The following is a 17,332-nucleotide window of genomic DNA, read 5'->3' on the forward strand; positions in this document are numbered from 1 at the left end:
TAAACAAAAGCTGATAGTGCCAAAGATCCATCAGTCATCTGTCAAATTAAACGATTTTACAATGTCAGGAAGAAAGGAAGTTAATTTTATCTTTTGTTGGATTTCAATCAAGATGGCATCATTAACTGTCAGGCTCAGACGAATATTCTTCCAGAGAAGGTTTTCTGTCTGCAGATGTCCATTGGTATTGTCATTTTGAATAAAAATAGCAATTCTAAAACAATAAAAATCATACTTGCACCGCACACTGAGCCTGCCTGTGGGCCACTCTGCTTTTAAGGAATTAATATGCACTTTTTATAAAGTATAAAACCAGTTTCTGAATGTGTACCTGGTGTTGAAGAACCAGCGGTGTTGACCTGCACAAATATTGGCTCACTCTCCTGGTTCTCCTCCACGGCGTAGATGCTGACGTTATACAGCAGACCAGGGCGAAGGTCAGCCAGGGTCACCGAGGTCTCCGTGTCTGGCAAATTCAGCTCGGTGCTGCTGCCTTCCACTGATGGCGTGTAAACCACACGGTAACCTGGCAGTCACAAACACACCGTTAACCAAAAAAATTTAAAATACAGTATAACATGAGTCATTTTAATCACAGGTCGAGGATATTCCTCACCAGTAATCGGAGCCTGAGGTCTGGACCAGCTGATTCGGATGGATGTTTCACCCACATCATCAACCCTGTGCTGTGCAGGAGTGTCAGGAGCTAAGGGAAAGAAATTCAGATCAGTCATGCAGGTCATGCCTAAAAATTGTAAAATTTTTGGCTTCTTTTTTCATGAGGAGGAGGAGGAGGAGAGAAGGAGAGGAAGCCCACCTGTAGTCTGTGAGGTTGTGAGGATGAGGGTTGGTTCTCCCTCTGTGGGCAGCTCGTACACATTGACGTTGTATCTGCGTCCCGGCAGCAATTCACTGATGGTGACAGAGGAGACAGTGCGCGGCAAATCTGGAGACGCACAGATAAAAACTTAATGCACAAAACTGTTGATCTACAACGGCGTTTTAGGGCCACATTGAGGGTTTTTTTTTTTTGAGACTTTGAGACTTTGAGACTTTGAGAATAAAGTCATAATATTACAAGAACAAAGTCATAATTTTATGAGCAAAAAACTTGGAATATTACAAGAATGAAGTCAAAATATTACGAGAATAAAGTCGGAATATTACGAGAATAAAGGCGTAATTTTCTAAGAAAAAAACTCGGAATATTACAAGAATGAAGTCAAAATATTACGAGAATAAAGTTGTAATATTACGAGAATAAAGGCGTAATTTTCTAAGAAAAAACTCGGAATATTACAAGAATGAAGTCAAAATATTACGAGAATAAAGTCGGAATATTACGAGAATAAAGGCGTAATTTTCTAAGAAAAAAATGAAGTCAAAATATTATGAGAATAAAGGCGTAATTTTATGAGGAAAAAAATCAGAACATTACAAGAATAAAGTCAGAATATTATGATAATAAAGTTGTATTTATACTACTGCTAGTGTCATGCTAAAATAGTTATCTCCACCAGGAACTGTATACCATTCCACAACACCAGTTTCAGTCATTACATTGTTTTAAATTCACCTATGTGCATGTTCTCCTTCTAGTATTTTGCACACTTGGGTAGACAGACTGCAAATTGTTTATTCATTAAGGCAAATGTATTAAATGGACAATTTGTGCTATTTTGCTCACTGGAAAGATACAATACTTGGTGTGCAACATTACTCAATCAGGCTGCACATTTGTTTGCAGGTGGTATGGTGATTACACACATTTTCATACACATAAGTCTTTAGTACACTAAATAAGGCCCTTAGTGTCAACAGCAAACTTACCCAAGGTCTTCCGTGTGGCACCCTCCTCACTCAGCTCATATTCCACCCTGAACCCAGAGATGGTTGTAGAGGCTGATGTCCACGACACCACAAAGCTGTTGGAGGTGATTTCTGTCACGGACTCAGAAGTGTCCACCACCGGAGGAGGCTGGGTTGTCTCTCCCTCTGACGTTTCCACTTCACATGAATAACAATTTCACATACAGCAAATATTAGATTTTGAGTCGCTGAGCAAATGTTTAGTTTCTGCTCTACTTCACTCACAGGAACCAAAAGTAGTGGTGAAGTCAAAGCGTGTGACCTCGCGGCCCCCATAGTGCAGGATGCTGATCAGCTGACCCTCGTAAGTAACTCCTGGTCGCAGACCAGTGATGGTATAGGAGTTGATGTGGCTTGGAATGTTGACCTCCTTCCATGGCACACGGCTATTTTTCTGTCACAAAAATTCTAGGTTAATTTTATCTTTTGACAGCAAGTGCAACTTTGTATTTGTTTAGTTCTTACAGGACAGATACAACGAGGACGAACAATGCCACTGTGGTAAGATTTAAACAGTTTAATCTGAATCATTCATTACTTTAGAAAGCTGAACCAATTAATGACTAGAAGCACTCAGAGAGTGCAAACCTCCGCCAAGGCCATGGGATCACTGACGCCATAACATCTACACGCTGTGGAATCATTGAACCTAAAACAGTCTAACAATGATGTTTGCTCTGTAGTAAAAAAAGTTTCATCTGCTGTGAATGGATAGCATGTATCCTTAGTGCTTGGCATCACAGTTTATTGCAACTTGCACCTTTCCCAGAAGCTACTGTCATCTGAGCACTGATATTGATATTGCATGTGCTTATAGACAAACACAAATAAGACACAAAATTCAATTTATTATTCAACTAAACTGCAAATATATGAATTTTTTAACATTTATGAAACACTTCTCTAAACAAGGCCATAGGGTCACTGACCCTAAGAGATTCCCTCCTTGGCACAGTGATCTATTCAACAATTCAGTGTTACAACCAAAACTATGATACATCCACTTTTCTTTTCTTTCCTTTATATTTGACATCCTTGACCATGAAACATACCACTAGAACTTGGAATCACTTTTATGTCTTTATTAGTTCAAAGGTTCTTGTATAAAAACGATTTTTCGGTAATGGCGGTTTTCTTCTGGATCTAGCTCCATAATATTTGAAGCTACATCAAATGTGATGACACCTTACTGAATCAGTACAGATTCAGCTACAATTTGGTGTTAGTTGTGCATCTCTAGCTTCATTTGTCACCTCACACTGACACATTTTCCATTTTCCCTATATTTTGGCATATTCTGGATCGGAATCCGGATCTGATCATCACCAAACTTTGTTGTTTGATAGAACATTTGACTATGTTACACCCTAATTTTTTTCAAGCCTTTCTGCCTTGTTTTTGTGGAGTTAGAAACTAGAAACTACAATGTCAAAATTCCCCCTATCCTGCAATGGTGAAGAATCCTTAAAAAAATTCCTGGATCCGGATTGTGATCTGGATCACCACTAATATGTAATCACTTGTTCCTCTTGTCATTTCCAACTCCTCCACAAAATTTCATCAAAATCCGTTCAAAACCTTTTGAGTTATCCTGCTGACAAACAGACAGACAGACAAACAAACAAACGCGACCGAAAACATAACCTCCTTGGCGGAGGTAATAACAGTACCAGAGTCAATAGAAGCCCTGGCCCTTTGTCCTCACAACAAAAAGCCTGTGTCACACATTGTAAATCCTAAAAAAAGAATAGTTTTTGTATACACTTTGCACAGTGACATGCAGGGTGCTCAACTGCACAATGAGAGAAGAACCTTGCCAAAGGGACCTCAGTGATTTTGGCATTTAATCCCAAGAGGGATTCAACTAGTGTAGTGCATAGTAGGGAATGTGAACATTGATGACCACTAAAGACACACCTGAAGCTGTGTGAACATTTGGATGTGTTAGTGCACAACAAAATTTTGGCACAGAGGCCTTTGATTTATTTATTAGTTGGAATTTTCAAATATACAGCAGGCAGTGTCATAACAGTTTCTTCATAGACTAAATATAGTAAGTCCTTTCTGCTTCTCTCTTGGGGTCGCCACAGCAGATATGATATTCATCTGCATGCTAATTTGGCACAAGTTTTATGTCAGCTGCTCTTCCTGACAGAACTCCACATTACATGGAGAATGGGTACAGATGGTGTTGAACCAGGAACCTTCTGCTTTGGAAGAAAGTGCACTGAATGCTTGGCCAACACTTCAAACTCTCAAAAACCTCATTTCTTTTGGAAACACCCCTTTCAGTGTAGCCATAATGACAAATTGTTTTTATTGTAATTTTAACTGATCAACCAAAGATAAAATGATTACAAAAGGCAGACCACTGTACTGGGTAGCCACATTGGGCATTTGTACAGAAACAAGCAAAATTAGATTTCCAAACATTTGGAAATCTGCATTTGTCCTCTTAAGGAGGCGAACCGTCAGTTGTGAATAACTACAGACCTTTCTCAAAATTATTTATTCTGGCGAAAGTATTTGAAAAATTGGTCTGTGGTCAACTGAAGGAATTTTTAGAGTCAAACAACATTGCTAGACTTTCTCCTTAAAAATTACACTTCAAAACAAGCTGTTGCTTGGTTTGCAGGTTATTATTGCAGGCAACTACGATACAGTGTGTTCAGATGGCTGTAGTTAGTTCCACTGTCCTTGTCGTCACAGAAGGTGTACCTCAAGGTTCAGTCTTAGAACCCATCCTGTTCACAATCAACATTAATGATCTGTGTGTAAACTTATCAAATGCCTCTTCCCACCTTTATGCAGATGATACTGTAATTTACTGCTGTTAAAACTGAATTACTCAGACATTTGAATTTTTGCAGTCTGCCTTTGATGCAGCACAGATTCTTCTGGAGAAATTGAAACTGGTTCTATATGCTGCAAAATCCAAAATAATGCTTTTTCAAATTTATATGTTGCCTCAGAGAACATACCATTAATCAATAAAAAATTAAATAAAGATAAATAAATAAATAAAAAGAGAGAGACCATAACCATTGCCAAGGCAATACAGCAAATTACTAAGTGTGCAAATGATCAAACTGTCATTCCAAGACACCTTAAAGCTAAAATGCCGGCAATCTTCAATAGATAAAATAGTCTGAAGTTTAATATATATAAACTACATCATATTTAGAACCCATTAAAATTTTGGGTGAATTTTTAATTTGTGGGAACATACATAATTTGAGGGAAATCCATAGCGTATTTCGCCCCAGCGAACGTCAAAACCTGCAGACGAATTCAAGCCGGAAGTGCGTCACTTAATAACTCAGATAATCAGATATAACAGACTCAGATAATAACCATAACTGTACACCATCAGACACCAGTCACCAGGCAACTCACCTGTCCAAAAGCAGCGCTGCAAAATCCTCGTGAGTTGGATCGCCAGTCTTCTAGCTAGCTGCTAGTGGCGAACCCCCCCCCCCGTGACCTGTGACATCACCCCGATGGCGTCCTGGCTTTCAAATTTTTGGCATATGCCAATAATTCAGAATTTGTTTCGATACGGACGAATTTTAATCATGTTCAGACTGATATTTTGGGAATCCTTTATATTCACACTAAGGAACAAAATTACTTTGGTCCCCATCAAAATTCTAACAATCGTCTCAATTTCAATATGCTTCCTTGCACTCTTGCTTTAAAGTAATCCAGTGGGCAGGAGTGAACGGAATTTAAAGCTTTTTGAAACTTGGCGATCCTTGGAAATCAACAAGGTCCAGACTGTGACAGTGTAACAACAATTTTTTTTTTTTTTTTTTTGGGGGGGGGGGGGGTGTTTTTTGGTCACAAACTTAAATACCTTTACTTTATGGTGACCCATATTAGCTTGTTGGAAAGGTATATAATATGACCCCTTTAATAGATTGTGTGCTTTAAGATCCAAACGAGTGGCTCACCATTCTCCATTTGAGGATGTACTGTGTGATGTGAACAGACGTGGGTGGGTTCCACTGTATGGGGTGCGAGTCTGGCTGCCTTCCTGCTTCTGTGATAATCACTTGGATAGGTCTGTGGCCATCTGAGGATTCATAGCAGAGGGAGTAGGAAAGTATGAAGGGAAAGAGATGAGTGTCAAGCAGAGATGGGAACAAAGCTGCTGTTAGAAAATAAAAAAATAAAAAAAGCACAAAAGCCCATTTGTACATCATCTCACACACTGTAAAAAACAAATAATATGTCAGTGTTAACTGCACAAGGAGTGGGTGAAAGTTTGCATCTTTTTTTTCTGACACTATCAGACAGATTCATCTTATTGGGACAGACTCAAACCACCAGACGGTGCTAAAACCAGCTCTAACACCCCCTGGCACCTAACATCCTGATATAACACCAGAGTATCATATTCACTGGTTTAACTACCTTCTCAAACAGCATCTGGCATCGACTGACAAGCAGAAGAAATGCACTCAGTCTGCACAAACGCTCCTCTCCTGGCAGTTAGACAAACACGTCAGGTGGAGAAATGAACGTAGCTTCGCCTTCTGAGTTCATTGTTTGAGTGGGAACACAGTCTTCTGATGTGCAAAGTATCACGCTGTGCTGTTTATTCCCAGCCAGTGAAGATAAAAGGTGACAGGATTGGTCAGCACTTCTCCATTTGTCTGACTTCAAAGTCCAGAAATAACAAACCCAACAGCTTTCTTTCCACTAGCCTGAGGCTTGAACTCTTCATCTGAGTGATGTGTGAAGAAGGATCTTGGAGATGTGTTAACAGACACGTTGAACAATCAGAAAAGTAGGTCAAATAATGGCATTTGGAGAATGCACGTCTCTAGTAAAGCAGGAGAACAGAACAGTCTTTATGTACCACTGCACAGAGTAATCGTACATGCAGGGGCCTTGTTTTGGGCCCTGAATGTCCCACCAACTGAGTTTTGATTTCATTTGGAGTAAACCTGGTAGAATGGTTAAGAGTCGGGCAAAGACAAGGATGTGAATTTTATTGTCAAATTATGTGCAAAATGGATGAAGAAACAAGTACTTTCTAGGCCCAGGGGCTTATTGGTACTAATGCTTATTTCCAGAGTCTGCAGCATGAAGTGGATACACTGCAAAAACTGTCCCTCTTAAAATAAGCCAAATAATCCGAAATCTAGTCAAACTGTCTTGTATTAAGCAAAAAAATCTGCCAATGGGGTAAGAAAAAAATTACTTGGTTAGAATTCTCAAAACTAGCAAAATGTCTAGGCACTGAATAATCAAAATGTGCCTTAAAACTAGATAGAATTCTCATCATCATCTTCAACCGCTTTTCCAAGTTTGGGTCGTGGGGCCAACAGCTCCAGCAGGGGACCCCAGACTTCCCTTTCCTGTATCACATTGACCACCTCTGACTGGGGGATACCGAGGGGTTCCCAGGCCAGTGTGGAGATATAATCTCTCCACCTAGTCCTGGGTCTTCCCCAGGGTCTCCTCCCAGATGGACGTGCCTAGAACACCTCCCTTGGGAGGCGCCCAGGAGGCATCCTTACCAGATGCCCGAACCACCTCAGTTGGCTCCTTTCAATGTGAAGGAGCAATGACTCTACTCCGAGCCTCCCACAGATGACTGAAATTCTCACCCTATCTCTAAGGGAGACACAAGCCACCCTCTTGAGGAAGCCCATTTTGTCCGCTTGTACCTGCGATCTAGTTGTTTCGGTCATGACCCAACACTCATGACCATAGGTGAGAGTAGGAACTAAGATTGACCAGTAGATCGAGAGCTTCGCCTTTTGGGTCAGCTCCCTTTTCGTCACAACAGTACAGTAGAGCGAATGCAACACTACCCCTGCTGCGCCGATTTTCCGGCCAATCTCAAGCTCCATCGTCCCCTCACTCATGAACAAGACCCCGAGGTAGTTGAACTCCTTCACTTGGGGCAAGGACGTATTCCTACCCGCAGTAGGCAATCCATCGGTTTCCTGCTGAGAACCATGGCCTCAGATTTAGAGGTGCTGATTCTCATCCCAGCCGCTTCACAATCGGCTGCGAACCGCTCCAGTGAGTCTTGGAGGTCACCGGCCGATGAAGCCAACAGGACCACATCATCTGCAGAAAGCAGTGATGAGACCTTGAGTCCACCAAACCAGAAACCCGGTTTGGTAGACAGAATTCTTATTTTAAGATTAGCCTCTGTTTTAAAATAAGGAAAACTATCTTGTTACTTTGCTTGGATGATTTGAAATCCATTGTTTTTCTTTGTTACTAGTTAAATACAGCTTGATATTAGCTGGAAAAACTTATTAAGAAAAAGTGAGATACATTTTCCCAAAATAAGACATTTTTCTCATGTAAAAAATGCTTGACAAGATTATTTTTCTATTTAGACAAAAAATTTTCTTTAAACAAGTCTTATTTTTTACTTTCTTAGATATCAGTTTTTGCAGTGTAAGAGTCTACGACTCCCCCTGGACAGGGTGCCAGTCAGATGCACGTTACTTCCCCATTCAAGGCTGCTATCCATTTACAGTTGGGGGCATTGAGACAATGCACTTGGTTTACATATTGGTTGTCCAACTCCTACCCCACTGAGCTACCAAACTGTCTAACGGAATACTTTATCATTGATTGAAGTCTCACCATGGTAACAGCCAATAACAACAGCATTCTTTCACTATTCAGATCCCAGTAATCACTGACGCCAGATACTGGACTTCAATTACTAATTAAACACGTTTTCTGAAAATGACCAAAAACATCTGTTTTGGCCTCTGATTACTCATTCTCGTAACCCAAAGGTTCTATTTAATCCAACTGGATATTTCTCCTGAAATTCTTTCGATCTTCGGGGAAATAAGCGCTCTTTTTATTTCATTAACAGCTTGGGAATTCAACATATTTATGTTCACATGTATAATACAGTAGATAGGGGTCTAGTGACACCAGTGCTAGTGCTGAGTATTGTTATGTTGGGATTGAATAAAACAACCCTGACGGCAACAAGAACAAGAAAATGACAACTTCCAGCAGATGAGGCTGTGAGCAGCTCCAGCCACCGTGAAGGAAAGATGCTACAAATATCCATAATTTCCTGAATCCGCTCATTAAATGGTTAAGAACAAGAGGCTTCATTCTGAAACTAGAGGTCATGATAAAAAGAGGAGAAGAAGAGTTTTTTTTTGGTTTTGCTTTGTTTTTTCAAATATGGCCATCAGGTATTGCAAAGGCTTTGCGTCCGTCCATCTGTCCGTCTGTGCTCAGCATAAGTCCAGTCCTATTACTGCCAGAGTCTTCAGATTCACAGGGAACTTTCTTGAGACACAGACCTTTAGACAAGTTCAAAGATGGCCAACTTGAATGATTTTAAGAGACATTTTGAGTTTAAAAGTCGCATTCTGTTCAGTTTTGTTTTTGAGTGGCAGGCGTGACAGCCAAATCAGAGTAGAGCTGCACTGTGATGTCAGTGAGTAGTCTCTCCAAAATTGCTTTGTTTTGTGTGTTTATATGTTTCTCATATATAGGGTGTCTCAAAAAAAATGTACCCAAAAGTACGCTGAATTATGAATACCAGGAATTTGATTTACTGGGAAATAATTGTGTTTTTCTCATTTTAGGAACCCTAACGTTTGTTCTGCAAGACATGAAAGTCCAGGAAAAATGCCGCAATTGACCATAATTCAGAGAACAACAATCGTTGAGTTCTGTGCAGTGCATCAGGGCTGACTTGCATCTCTATCCGTACAAAATTCAGTCTCGGAGCAAACTAACTCCCCAGCAAATGGCAAGGAGACTTGAATTTGCTGTTTTCTGGAAAACTGGAGACGGATGATTTGTTCCTTAAGAAACTTCAGAGGAGGTTACACTGATCATGTGGTGTAAAAGATAAAGGGTTAAAACATCAAAAAGGAAAAACTGAACTAAAAACTGTGCATTGGGGAGAAAAATTACATGCTTCAGCCACATGGTCATGCAGAAAATGTCTGATAATACTGATTGGTTTTTCTGTGCTGTCAAAATACTTTTGGGTACTTTTTTTTTTTTTGAGTCACCCTATATTATGTAAAAGCTAGCGAGAAAGAAATACTTCTAAAACTGAAAGCGCTGTTTTTGGAACCTAATACCACCTCTGAACGTATTTACAAGACATTTTGCAGACGTTAGCATGGTGATCTCACAGGCTGGCAGCTAGTTGCTAGAGGTGTGTGGATCGATCCTAATATCGATAATATCTATACCAACGCTGGTATTGATATTGAATGATCCACGTGTAAAAAGATCGATACTCAAGCTTTTTTCTCTCCCGCACGCACTGACTGCTGCGCATGCAGATTCATCAAAGTCTACTCTCTGTCTGTAAGAGCAGCGCTGCGCTGTGTCACACAACACGGTGCAGCGCATCCTTGTATTGTGGTTTGTCAGCCCTCTACCTCAGGAGATTTTGTTTTAAGTTGTGTTGAGTGATTTTTTAAAACAAAAATGTTGATTGTGATAATAAAGTATTTTGTTGTCACGTACGTTTGGCGAAATTCTATGCTACGTCTTTTGGATCCTTTGGATCTATGAAGCTTAAATATGAAAAAGTATTGATATCGGTATCGATATCGGCAATACTGGGCCTGTATTTACTTGGTATCGGATCAATACCAAAATTCCCGGGATTGCCCACCTCTACTAGCTTCAAATCTCTGTTTTGTTTGTGTGTAAATATAACCTCTTTGTCATATATTATGTAAAAGCTAGCTCTAAAGAAACTTCTAAAACTGAAAGTGCTGTTTTTGGAACCTAATACCATCTCTGAACTTATTTACAAGACATTTTGCAGATGTTAGCATGGTGATATCACAGGCTGGTAGCTAGCTGCAAATCTTTGTTTTGTTTGTGTGTAAATATAACCTCTTTGTCATATATTATGTAAAAGCTAGCGAGAAAGAAACACTTCTAAAACCTGTTTTTGGAACCTAATACCACCTCTGAACTTATTTACAAGACATTTCGCGGTAGGGTTGCCAACTCTCTGAAAAATAAATAAGGGACACCTCACCGCCAGGGCCGACCGGCCGACTGACCATTGCCTTCACCCTTCCCAGCGTCTGTGTGAAATGATTTTAACCATTTGACTGTTGACTTGACCCTGAATTTAGGTAGATGCACACATGCATTTGTTCTGATATGAACACGTGGAAAACAAATTATTATTTAGCAATTTATTTTTAGTGCAAAATAAATTTTCACTCACAATTTCAATATGAGCATTCTGTCTTCTTTAAAAATAAATCTCTGTAGTGCTATTGCTTAACTTAAAATTGTATAAATTAACAAAAAAAAAAAACAATAGAAAATTTGCATTAATAACAGTGCAAAACAATGTAACAGTGCACATGTACACATTTAGTGTAATAAAAAGTGCAAAAAATAAAGTCTGAAAAGTAAACAATACTGTTGTCGCGCACCTTTTCCACCCAGCCATTTTCCTTTTCTCATTCTCCCCTGTATTTTTGCATTCTTTTTTGTTTGTTTGTTTGTTTTTTTAGGAGGAGGACTAACGACGTTACAGACATTGCTGTCTGTAGGCATATCTGCAGTGCCAGTGTCGGTGTCTGTATCGATATCAGCCATGCTGATTTGTTATTGTCGTCTAGCGACCGTCGTCGGCTCATGACGTCGGTATCTTCTTGCGAGCAGATGTCCCTCGACCAATGAGATAAGAGTGATTCTGTATTGTCAACTCGTGTCTGTCAGCTCATTGGTGAAAAGCAGGAGAGAGGCTGGGATCAAATTTACCGTAAGTTTCCATATAAAGCGCCAGTCAATTCCACTAATATTTTACAGACTTTTTGATTCTCACAGAAATACGGGACAAACTGCGTCCCGTTTCAGGTCAATACAGAACGCAGACTTTTATTTCCAAATAAGGGACGATTCCGTTTTTCAAGGGATGGTTGGCAACCCTATTTCGCGGACGTTAGCATGGTGATATCACAGGCTGGTAGCTAGCTGCAAATCTCTGTTTTGTTTGTGTGTAAATATAACCTCTGTCATATATTCTCGAGATTGCTCATCTGGGCTTTTAACCTCTATGGGTGGGTTTTGTCAGTGAACACATTGCCAAACTCAATACAAATGCATGTTATTTGATCACTTTTCAAAAGGGATAGACTCGTCAATAAAATGAATTTAATGTACAGTGATTCACTTCAGGTCAGCTTGGTGTATAAATCTCACCGTTCCAGGCAGTGATAGCTGTTAGCTGGCTGATAGAAGCAATTTAGAGACAAAAGCAAACTGGCTGATTTTAAAAACAGTATACAGCCCGGGTGAGTTTTCACCAAGTGGCCAGTCACAGAAGTATGAATTCTCGCCTTCTGCTTGGCCACTTCACCGAAGTTACGTGGCGCCGACCTTAAGAATGATGTAAAAGCTAGCGAGTAATAAACACTTCTGAAACTGAAAGCGCTGTTTTTGTAAACTGATAACACCTCTGGAGTCATTTACAAAACATTTTACAGATGCTAGCGTGCATGCTAACCTCCGCCAACTCAAAGCTAACTTTTTATGGAGTTAAATTTGTTTCATTAATACCTGCAAATGCACAGAGGGTGAGCTACAAATATTCCTTAATTTGCATAACTTCAACTCTTAAGATGTAAATATTGTTTTTGATTGATTGATTGATAGAGGGGCTTTATTGAACATGTACAAATTGTACATAAGACAAAAGGATCTTAATAATTAATTAAACAACTGCAAATTATAAAGAACACAATGCTCATACGGCAGGGGGTATTTTAGCATTGTGTTATTTTTAAATGTTGGAAATTATTTGACACTAAAATTATTATTATACAACCAGTCCAATCATCTGCTTAGAGGACATGTTCCAATCTCATACAACATTTAAAAAAAAAAAAATCCTGGTGAAGGGCGTTGTTTTGCTTCTTCTTCTTATGACATCACACTGAAAGTCTAGCATTATGAAAGTGATACAACTGGTCAACATATAAGTGAGATAGAGTATATCGTCAATAGTTTTACATCCTCATTGAAGACAACTTTGGATGCTGTAGCTCCTCTGAAAAAGAGAGCTTTAAATCAGAAGTGCCTGACTCCGTGGTATAACTCACAAACTCGCAGCTTAAAGCAGATAACCCGTAAGTTGGAGAGGAAATGGCGTCTCACTAATTTAGAAGATCTTCACTTAGCCTGGAAAAAGAGTCTGTTGCTCTATAAAAAAGCCCTCTGTAAAGCTAGGACATCTTACTACTCATCACTAATTGAAGAAAATAAGAACAACCCCAGGTTTCTTTTCAGCACTGTAGCCAGGCTGACAAAGAGTCAGAGCTCTATTGAGCTGAGTATTCCTTTAACTTTATCTAGTAATGACTTCATGACTTTCTTTGCTAATAAAATTTTAACTATTAGAGAAAAAATTACTCATAACAATCCCAAAGACGTATCGTTATCTTTGGCTGCTTTCAGTGATGCCGGTATTTGGTTAGACTCTTTCTCTCAGATTGTTCTGTCTGAGTTATTTTCATTAGTTACTTCATCCAAACCATCAACATGTCTATTAGACCCCATTCCTACCAGGCTGCTCAAGGAAGCCCTACCATTATTTAATGCTTCGATCTTAAATATGATCAATCTATCTTTATTAGTTGGCTATGTACCACAGGCTTTTAAGGTGGCAGTAATTAAACCATTACTTAAAAAGCCATCACTTGACCCAGCTATCTTAGCTAATTATAGGCCAATCTCCAACCTTCCTTTTCTCTCAAACATTCTTGAAAGGGTAGTTGTAAAACAGCTAACTGATCATCTGCAGAGGAATGGTCTATTTGAAGAGTTTCAGTCAGGTTTTAGAATTCATCATAGTACAGAAACAGCATTAGTGAAGGTTACAAATGATCTTCTTATGGCCTCAGACAGTGGACTCATCTCTGTGCTTGTTCTGTTAGACCTCAGTGCTGCTTTTGATACTGTTGACCATAAAATTTTATTACAGAGATTAGAGCATGCCATAGGTATTAAAGGCACTGCGCTGCGGTGGTTTCAATCATATTTATCTAATAGATTACAATTTGTTCATGTAAATGGGGAATCTTCTTCACAGACTAAGGTTAATTATGGAGTTCCACAAGGTTCTGTGCTAGGACCAATTTTATTCACTTTATACATGCTTCCCTTAGGCAGTATTATTAGACGGCATTGCTTAAATTTTCATTGTTACGCAGATGATACCCAGCATTATCTATCCATGAAGCCAGAGGACACACACCAATTAGCTAAACTGCAGGATTGTCTTACAGACATAAAGACATGGATGACCTCTAATTTCCTGCTTTTAAACTCAGATAAAACTGAAGTTATTGTACTTGGCCCCACAAATCTTAGAAACATGGTGTCTAACCAGATCCTTACTCTGGATGGCATTACCCTGACCTCTAGTAATACTGTGAGAAATCTTGGAGTCATTTTTGATCAGGATATGTCATTCAATGCGCATATTAAACAAATATGTAGGACTGCTTTTTTGCATTTACGCAATATCTCTAAAATTAGAAAGGTCTTGTCTCAGAGTGATGCTGAAAAACTAATTCATGCATTTATTTCCTCTAGGCTGGACTATTGTAATTCATTATTATCAGGTTGTCCTAAAAGTTCCCTGAAAAGCCTTCAGTTAATTCAAAATGCTGCAGCTAGAGTACTAACGGGGACTAGAAGGAGAGAGCATATCTCACCCATTTTGGCCTCTCTTCATTGGCTTCCTGTTAATTCTAGAATAGAATTTAAAATTCTTCTTCTTACTTATAAGGTTTTGAATAATCAGGTCCCATCTTATCTTAGGGACCTCATAGTACCATATCACCCCAATAGAGTGCTTCGCTCTCAGACTGCAGGCTTACTTGTAGTTCCTAGGGTTTGTAAGAGTAGAATGGGAGGCAGAGCCTTCAGCTTTCAGGCTCCTCTCCTGTGGAACCAGCTCCCATTTCAGATCAGGGAGACAGACACCCTCTCTACTTTTAAGATTAGGCTTAAAACTTTCCTTTTTACTAAAGCTTATAGTTAGGGCTGGATCAGGTGACCCTGAACCATCCCTTAGTTATGCTGCTATAGACTTAGACTGCTGGGGGGTTCCCATGATGCACTGAGTGTTTCTTTCTCTTTTTGCTCTGTATGCACCACTCTGCATTTAATCATTAGTGATTGATCTCTCCTCCCCTCCACAGCATGTCTTTTCTTGGTTCTCTCCCTCAGCCCCAACCAGTCCCAGCAGAAGACTGCCCCTCCCTGAGCCTGGTTCTGCTGGAGGTTTCTTCCTGTTAAAAGGGAGTTTTTCCTTCCCACTGTCGCCAAGTGCTTGCTCACATGGGGTCGTTTTGACCGTTGGGGTTTTTCCGTAATTATTGTATGGCCTTGCCTTACAATATAAAGCGCCTTGGGGCAACTGTTTGTTGTGATTTGGCGCTATATAAATAAAATTGATTGATTGATTGATTGATTGAACATGTGATTTTATACCTTTTGAAAAACAAGGCAAACATTTACGGTACATAAATCAAAGAGTATGTAATTTCATAGATGAATCTCAGATTTCAGCTTTAAACTGGCTGTGTTGCAGATTCAGTACCTGGATATGCTCGCTGGGGCTCACATCTCAGCTCTCCAATGCCATTGCCGTAGCAATAACAGCGGTACTGGTTACCATGGATGACTTTGTACCATGTCTCTCCAATCTGATAAAAGTCCCTGGTTTGTGGCTCCTGACATTGGTCTGTCAGAGGGGAAGCAAAGCACAGATGATGTCAGAACAGAATCAAAGAGCTGAGGTTCTCTGTTTTTTTAATCAGCCATAACGCACCGAGAGCATCACACTTCCAGCGCCCCCGTCCCTGTCCAAAGCACGTGCAGTTCATCATGTATCCTTCATTGTGACGTTTGGAGAAGGCCTGGTTTACTTCATAGGTCAAGCCATCAACAATACACTGATCTGGACAAATAGAATAAGAGATAAAAATCAATACACGACCAACATCAGCTGTGTGTCAAATCCAACTGGAGCTGGCTGTCTGACCTCGCAGCTGAGAGTACGCAATACAACTCCACTCCCCTCGACCGTTCCCCATGCAGGTGCACTCCATCATGTGACCCATGACATCATGGCGTTTGTCCCACTTGTCGCCAACACGGTGCATCACTCCATCATTGGTGGTGCACACCTCTTCATGGGCTGCCAAATAAATACATTTTTAAAAAAGAATGTGACAGCAATGACCAAGTTGGACAAAGAAGTGTAAGTACATCCATTGTCACTCCAATCCACCCATAGAGTTCACAGATGATTCGCAAGTACTGGTCAACTAATGTATGTAACTACCAACTAAGCCCCCAGTCCACCACACGCACATACTAACCAGCCATGGGGCAAAATCCAAAGCGCTGCTCTGCGTCATAATTGTAGGTGGTACCGCACCACCTCATACCGTCACGGCGCCCGTCAGAGGTGCAATCGGTGTAGTTGCGACCACTGTAGAGAAATGGGAAGTGGCACATGGCACCATTGGAGTTCCCACCTCGTGTTGCTACGATGGCTGGAATTGAGAAGGTGACAACATTGTTGTAGGTCAAGATAACTGAAAATTGATCAGGATAGCTGACGTTCCACAATGGCATTCCATGTTTTCATCACACTTTGAGGATGAATATTTGGGTAAATCAACTCAATTACTGTTTTTCAGCTTCATTTAATAATTTCTAGAGTTACTTATAGAGTTGATGCAACACTACTTTGAAAGAGAGCCCGTGCACATCCTGCACACACTGAAAATTGACTGCATACCAACACTATATGAGAAATAATAGCTGATATTAAACAGAAGGTTTAACAGAACTTTTGTGGCAATAGTGACACCAGAGTTTACTTTCGCCGTCATTGTTTTTTCTTTATCTCTGTACCACCAACTTCCTTTGTTCTTTCCTTCCTTCCTTCCTTCCTGTCCAATAGCCTCACCATTTTTCTCAGTACAGAATGAGTACTGCTGATCAGTCGCATAGTCAGAGGTCGTGGAGCACCAGAGCTGCCCGTCCGTACGTCCATCTGAGGTGCAAGCGTAGTAGGTCTTCCCCAAGAAGACAAAAGGAAATGCGCACGGCTGACCATTGGAGTTGCCACCATACACCTGGGCCCGGGCCTCTGCACAGAAGGGGCAGAGAACAGTTTATACAGTTTAAACACACTCACATTGTCTCAATTCAGAAGACGGACTGTTTCAAAGTTTAGCGTACATAAACAATCAAATGTATATATGTGGTTGTTTTAATTCTGATGTGTGCCATTATTACGTTCAACTAGTTATAATTCTGGATTAATTGCTGTATATTTGTCTGAGGTAACTGGGTGTGAAATGAATTTCCCTTTTAGGGATCAATAAAGTTGTCTGAATCTGAAATGTGTTAGGGCCCCTTCACACATAATATGAATAAGTAC

At 40.1% G+C, this 17,332-nt stretch overlaps 1 protein-coding gene across 1 annotated transcript in view; it reads right to left on the reverse strand.

Annotated features, from left to right (window-relative positions):
- LOC117531962 (fibronectin-like) overlaps positions 1–17,332 on the reverse strand; it is a 57,926-nt gene that overhangs the window by 35,940 nt on the left and 4,654 nt on the right. Inside the window, 11 exon segments of the mRNA XM_034195154.1 lie at positions 332–526; positions 617–706; positions 818–946; positions 1,831–2,007; positions 2,095–2,263; positions 5,823–5,944; positions 15,476–15,619; positions 15,707–15,835; positions 15,920–16,075; positions 16,260–16,436; positions 16,856–17,038. Of these exon segments, the coding sequence (XP_034051045.1) occupies positions 332–526; positions 617–706; positions 818–946; positions 1,831–2,007; positions 2,095–2,263; positions 5,823–5,944; positions 15,476–15,619; positions 15,707–15,835; positions 15,920–16,075; positions 16,260–16,436; positions 16,856–17,038 (1,671 nt within the window).

This window comes from Thalassophryne amazonica, chromosome 2 (assembly GCF_902500255.1).
Source record: "Thalassophryne amazonica chromosome 2, fThaAma1.1, whole genome shotgun sequence".
Taxonomy (NCBI): domain Eukaryota; kingdom Metazoa; phylum Chordata; class Actinopteri; order Batrachoidiformes; family Batrachoididae; genus Thalassophryne; species Thalassophryne amazonica.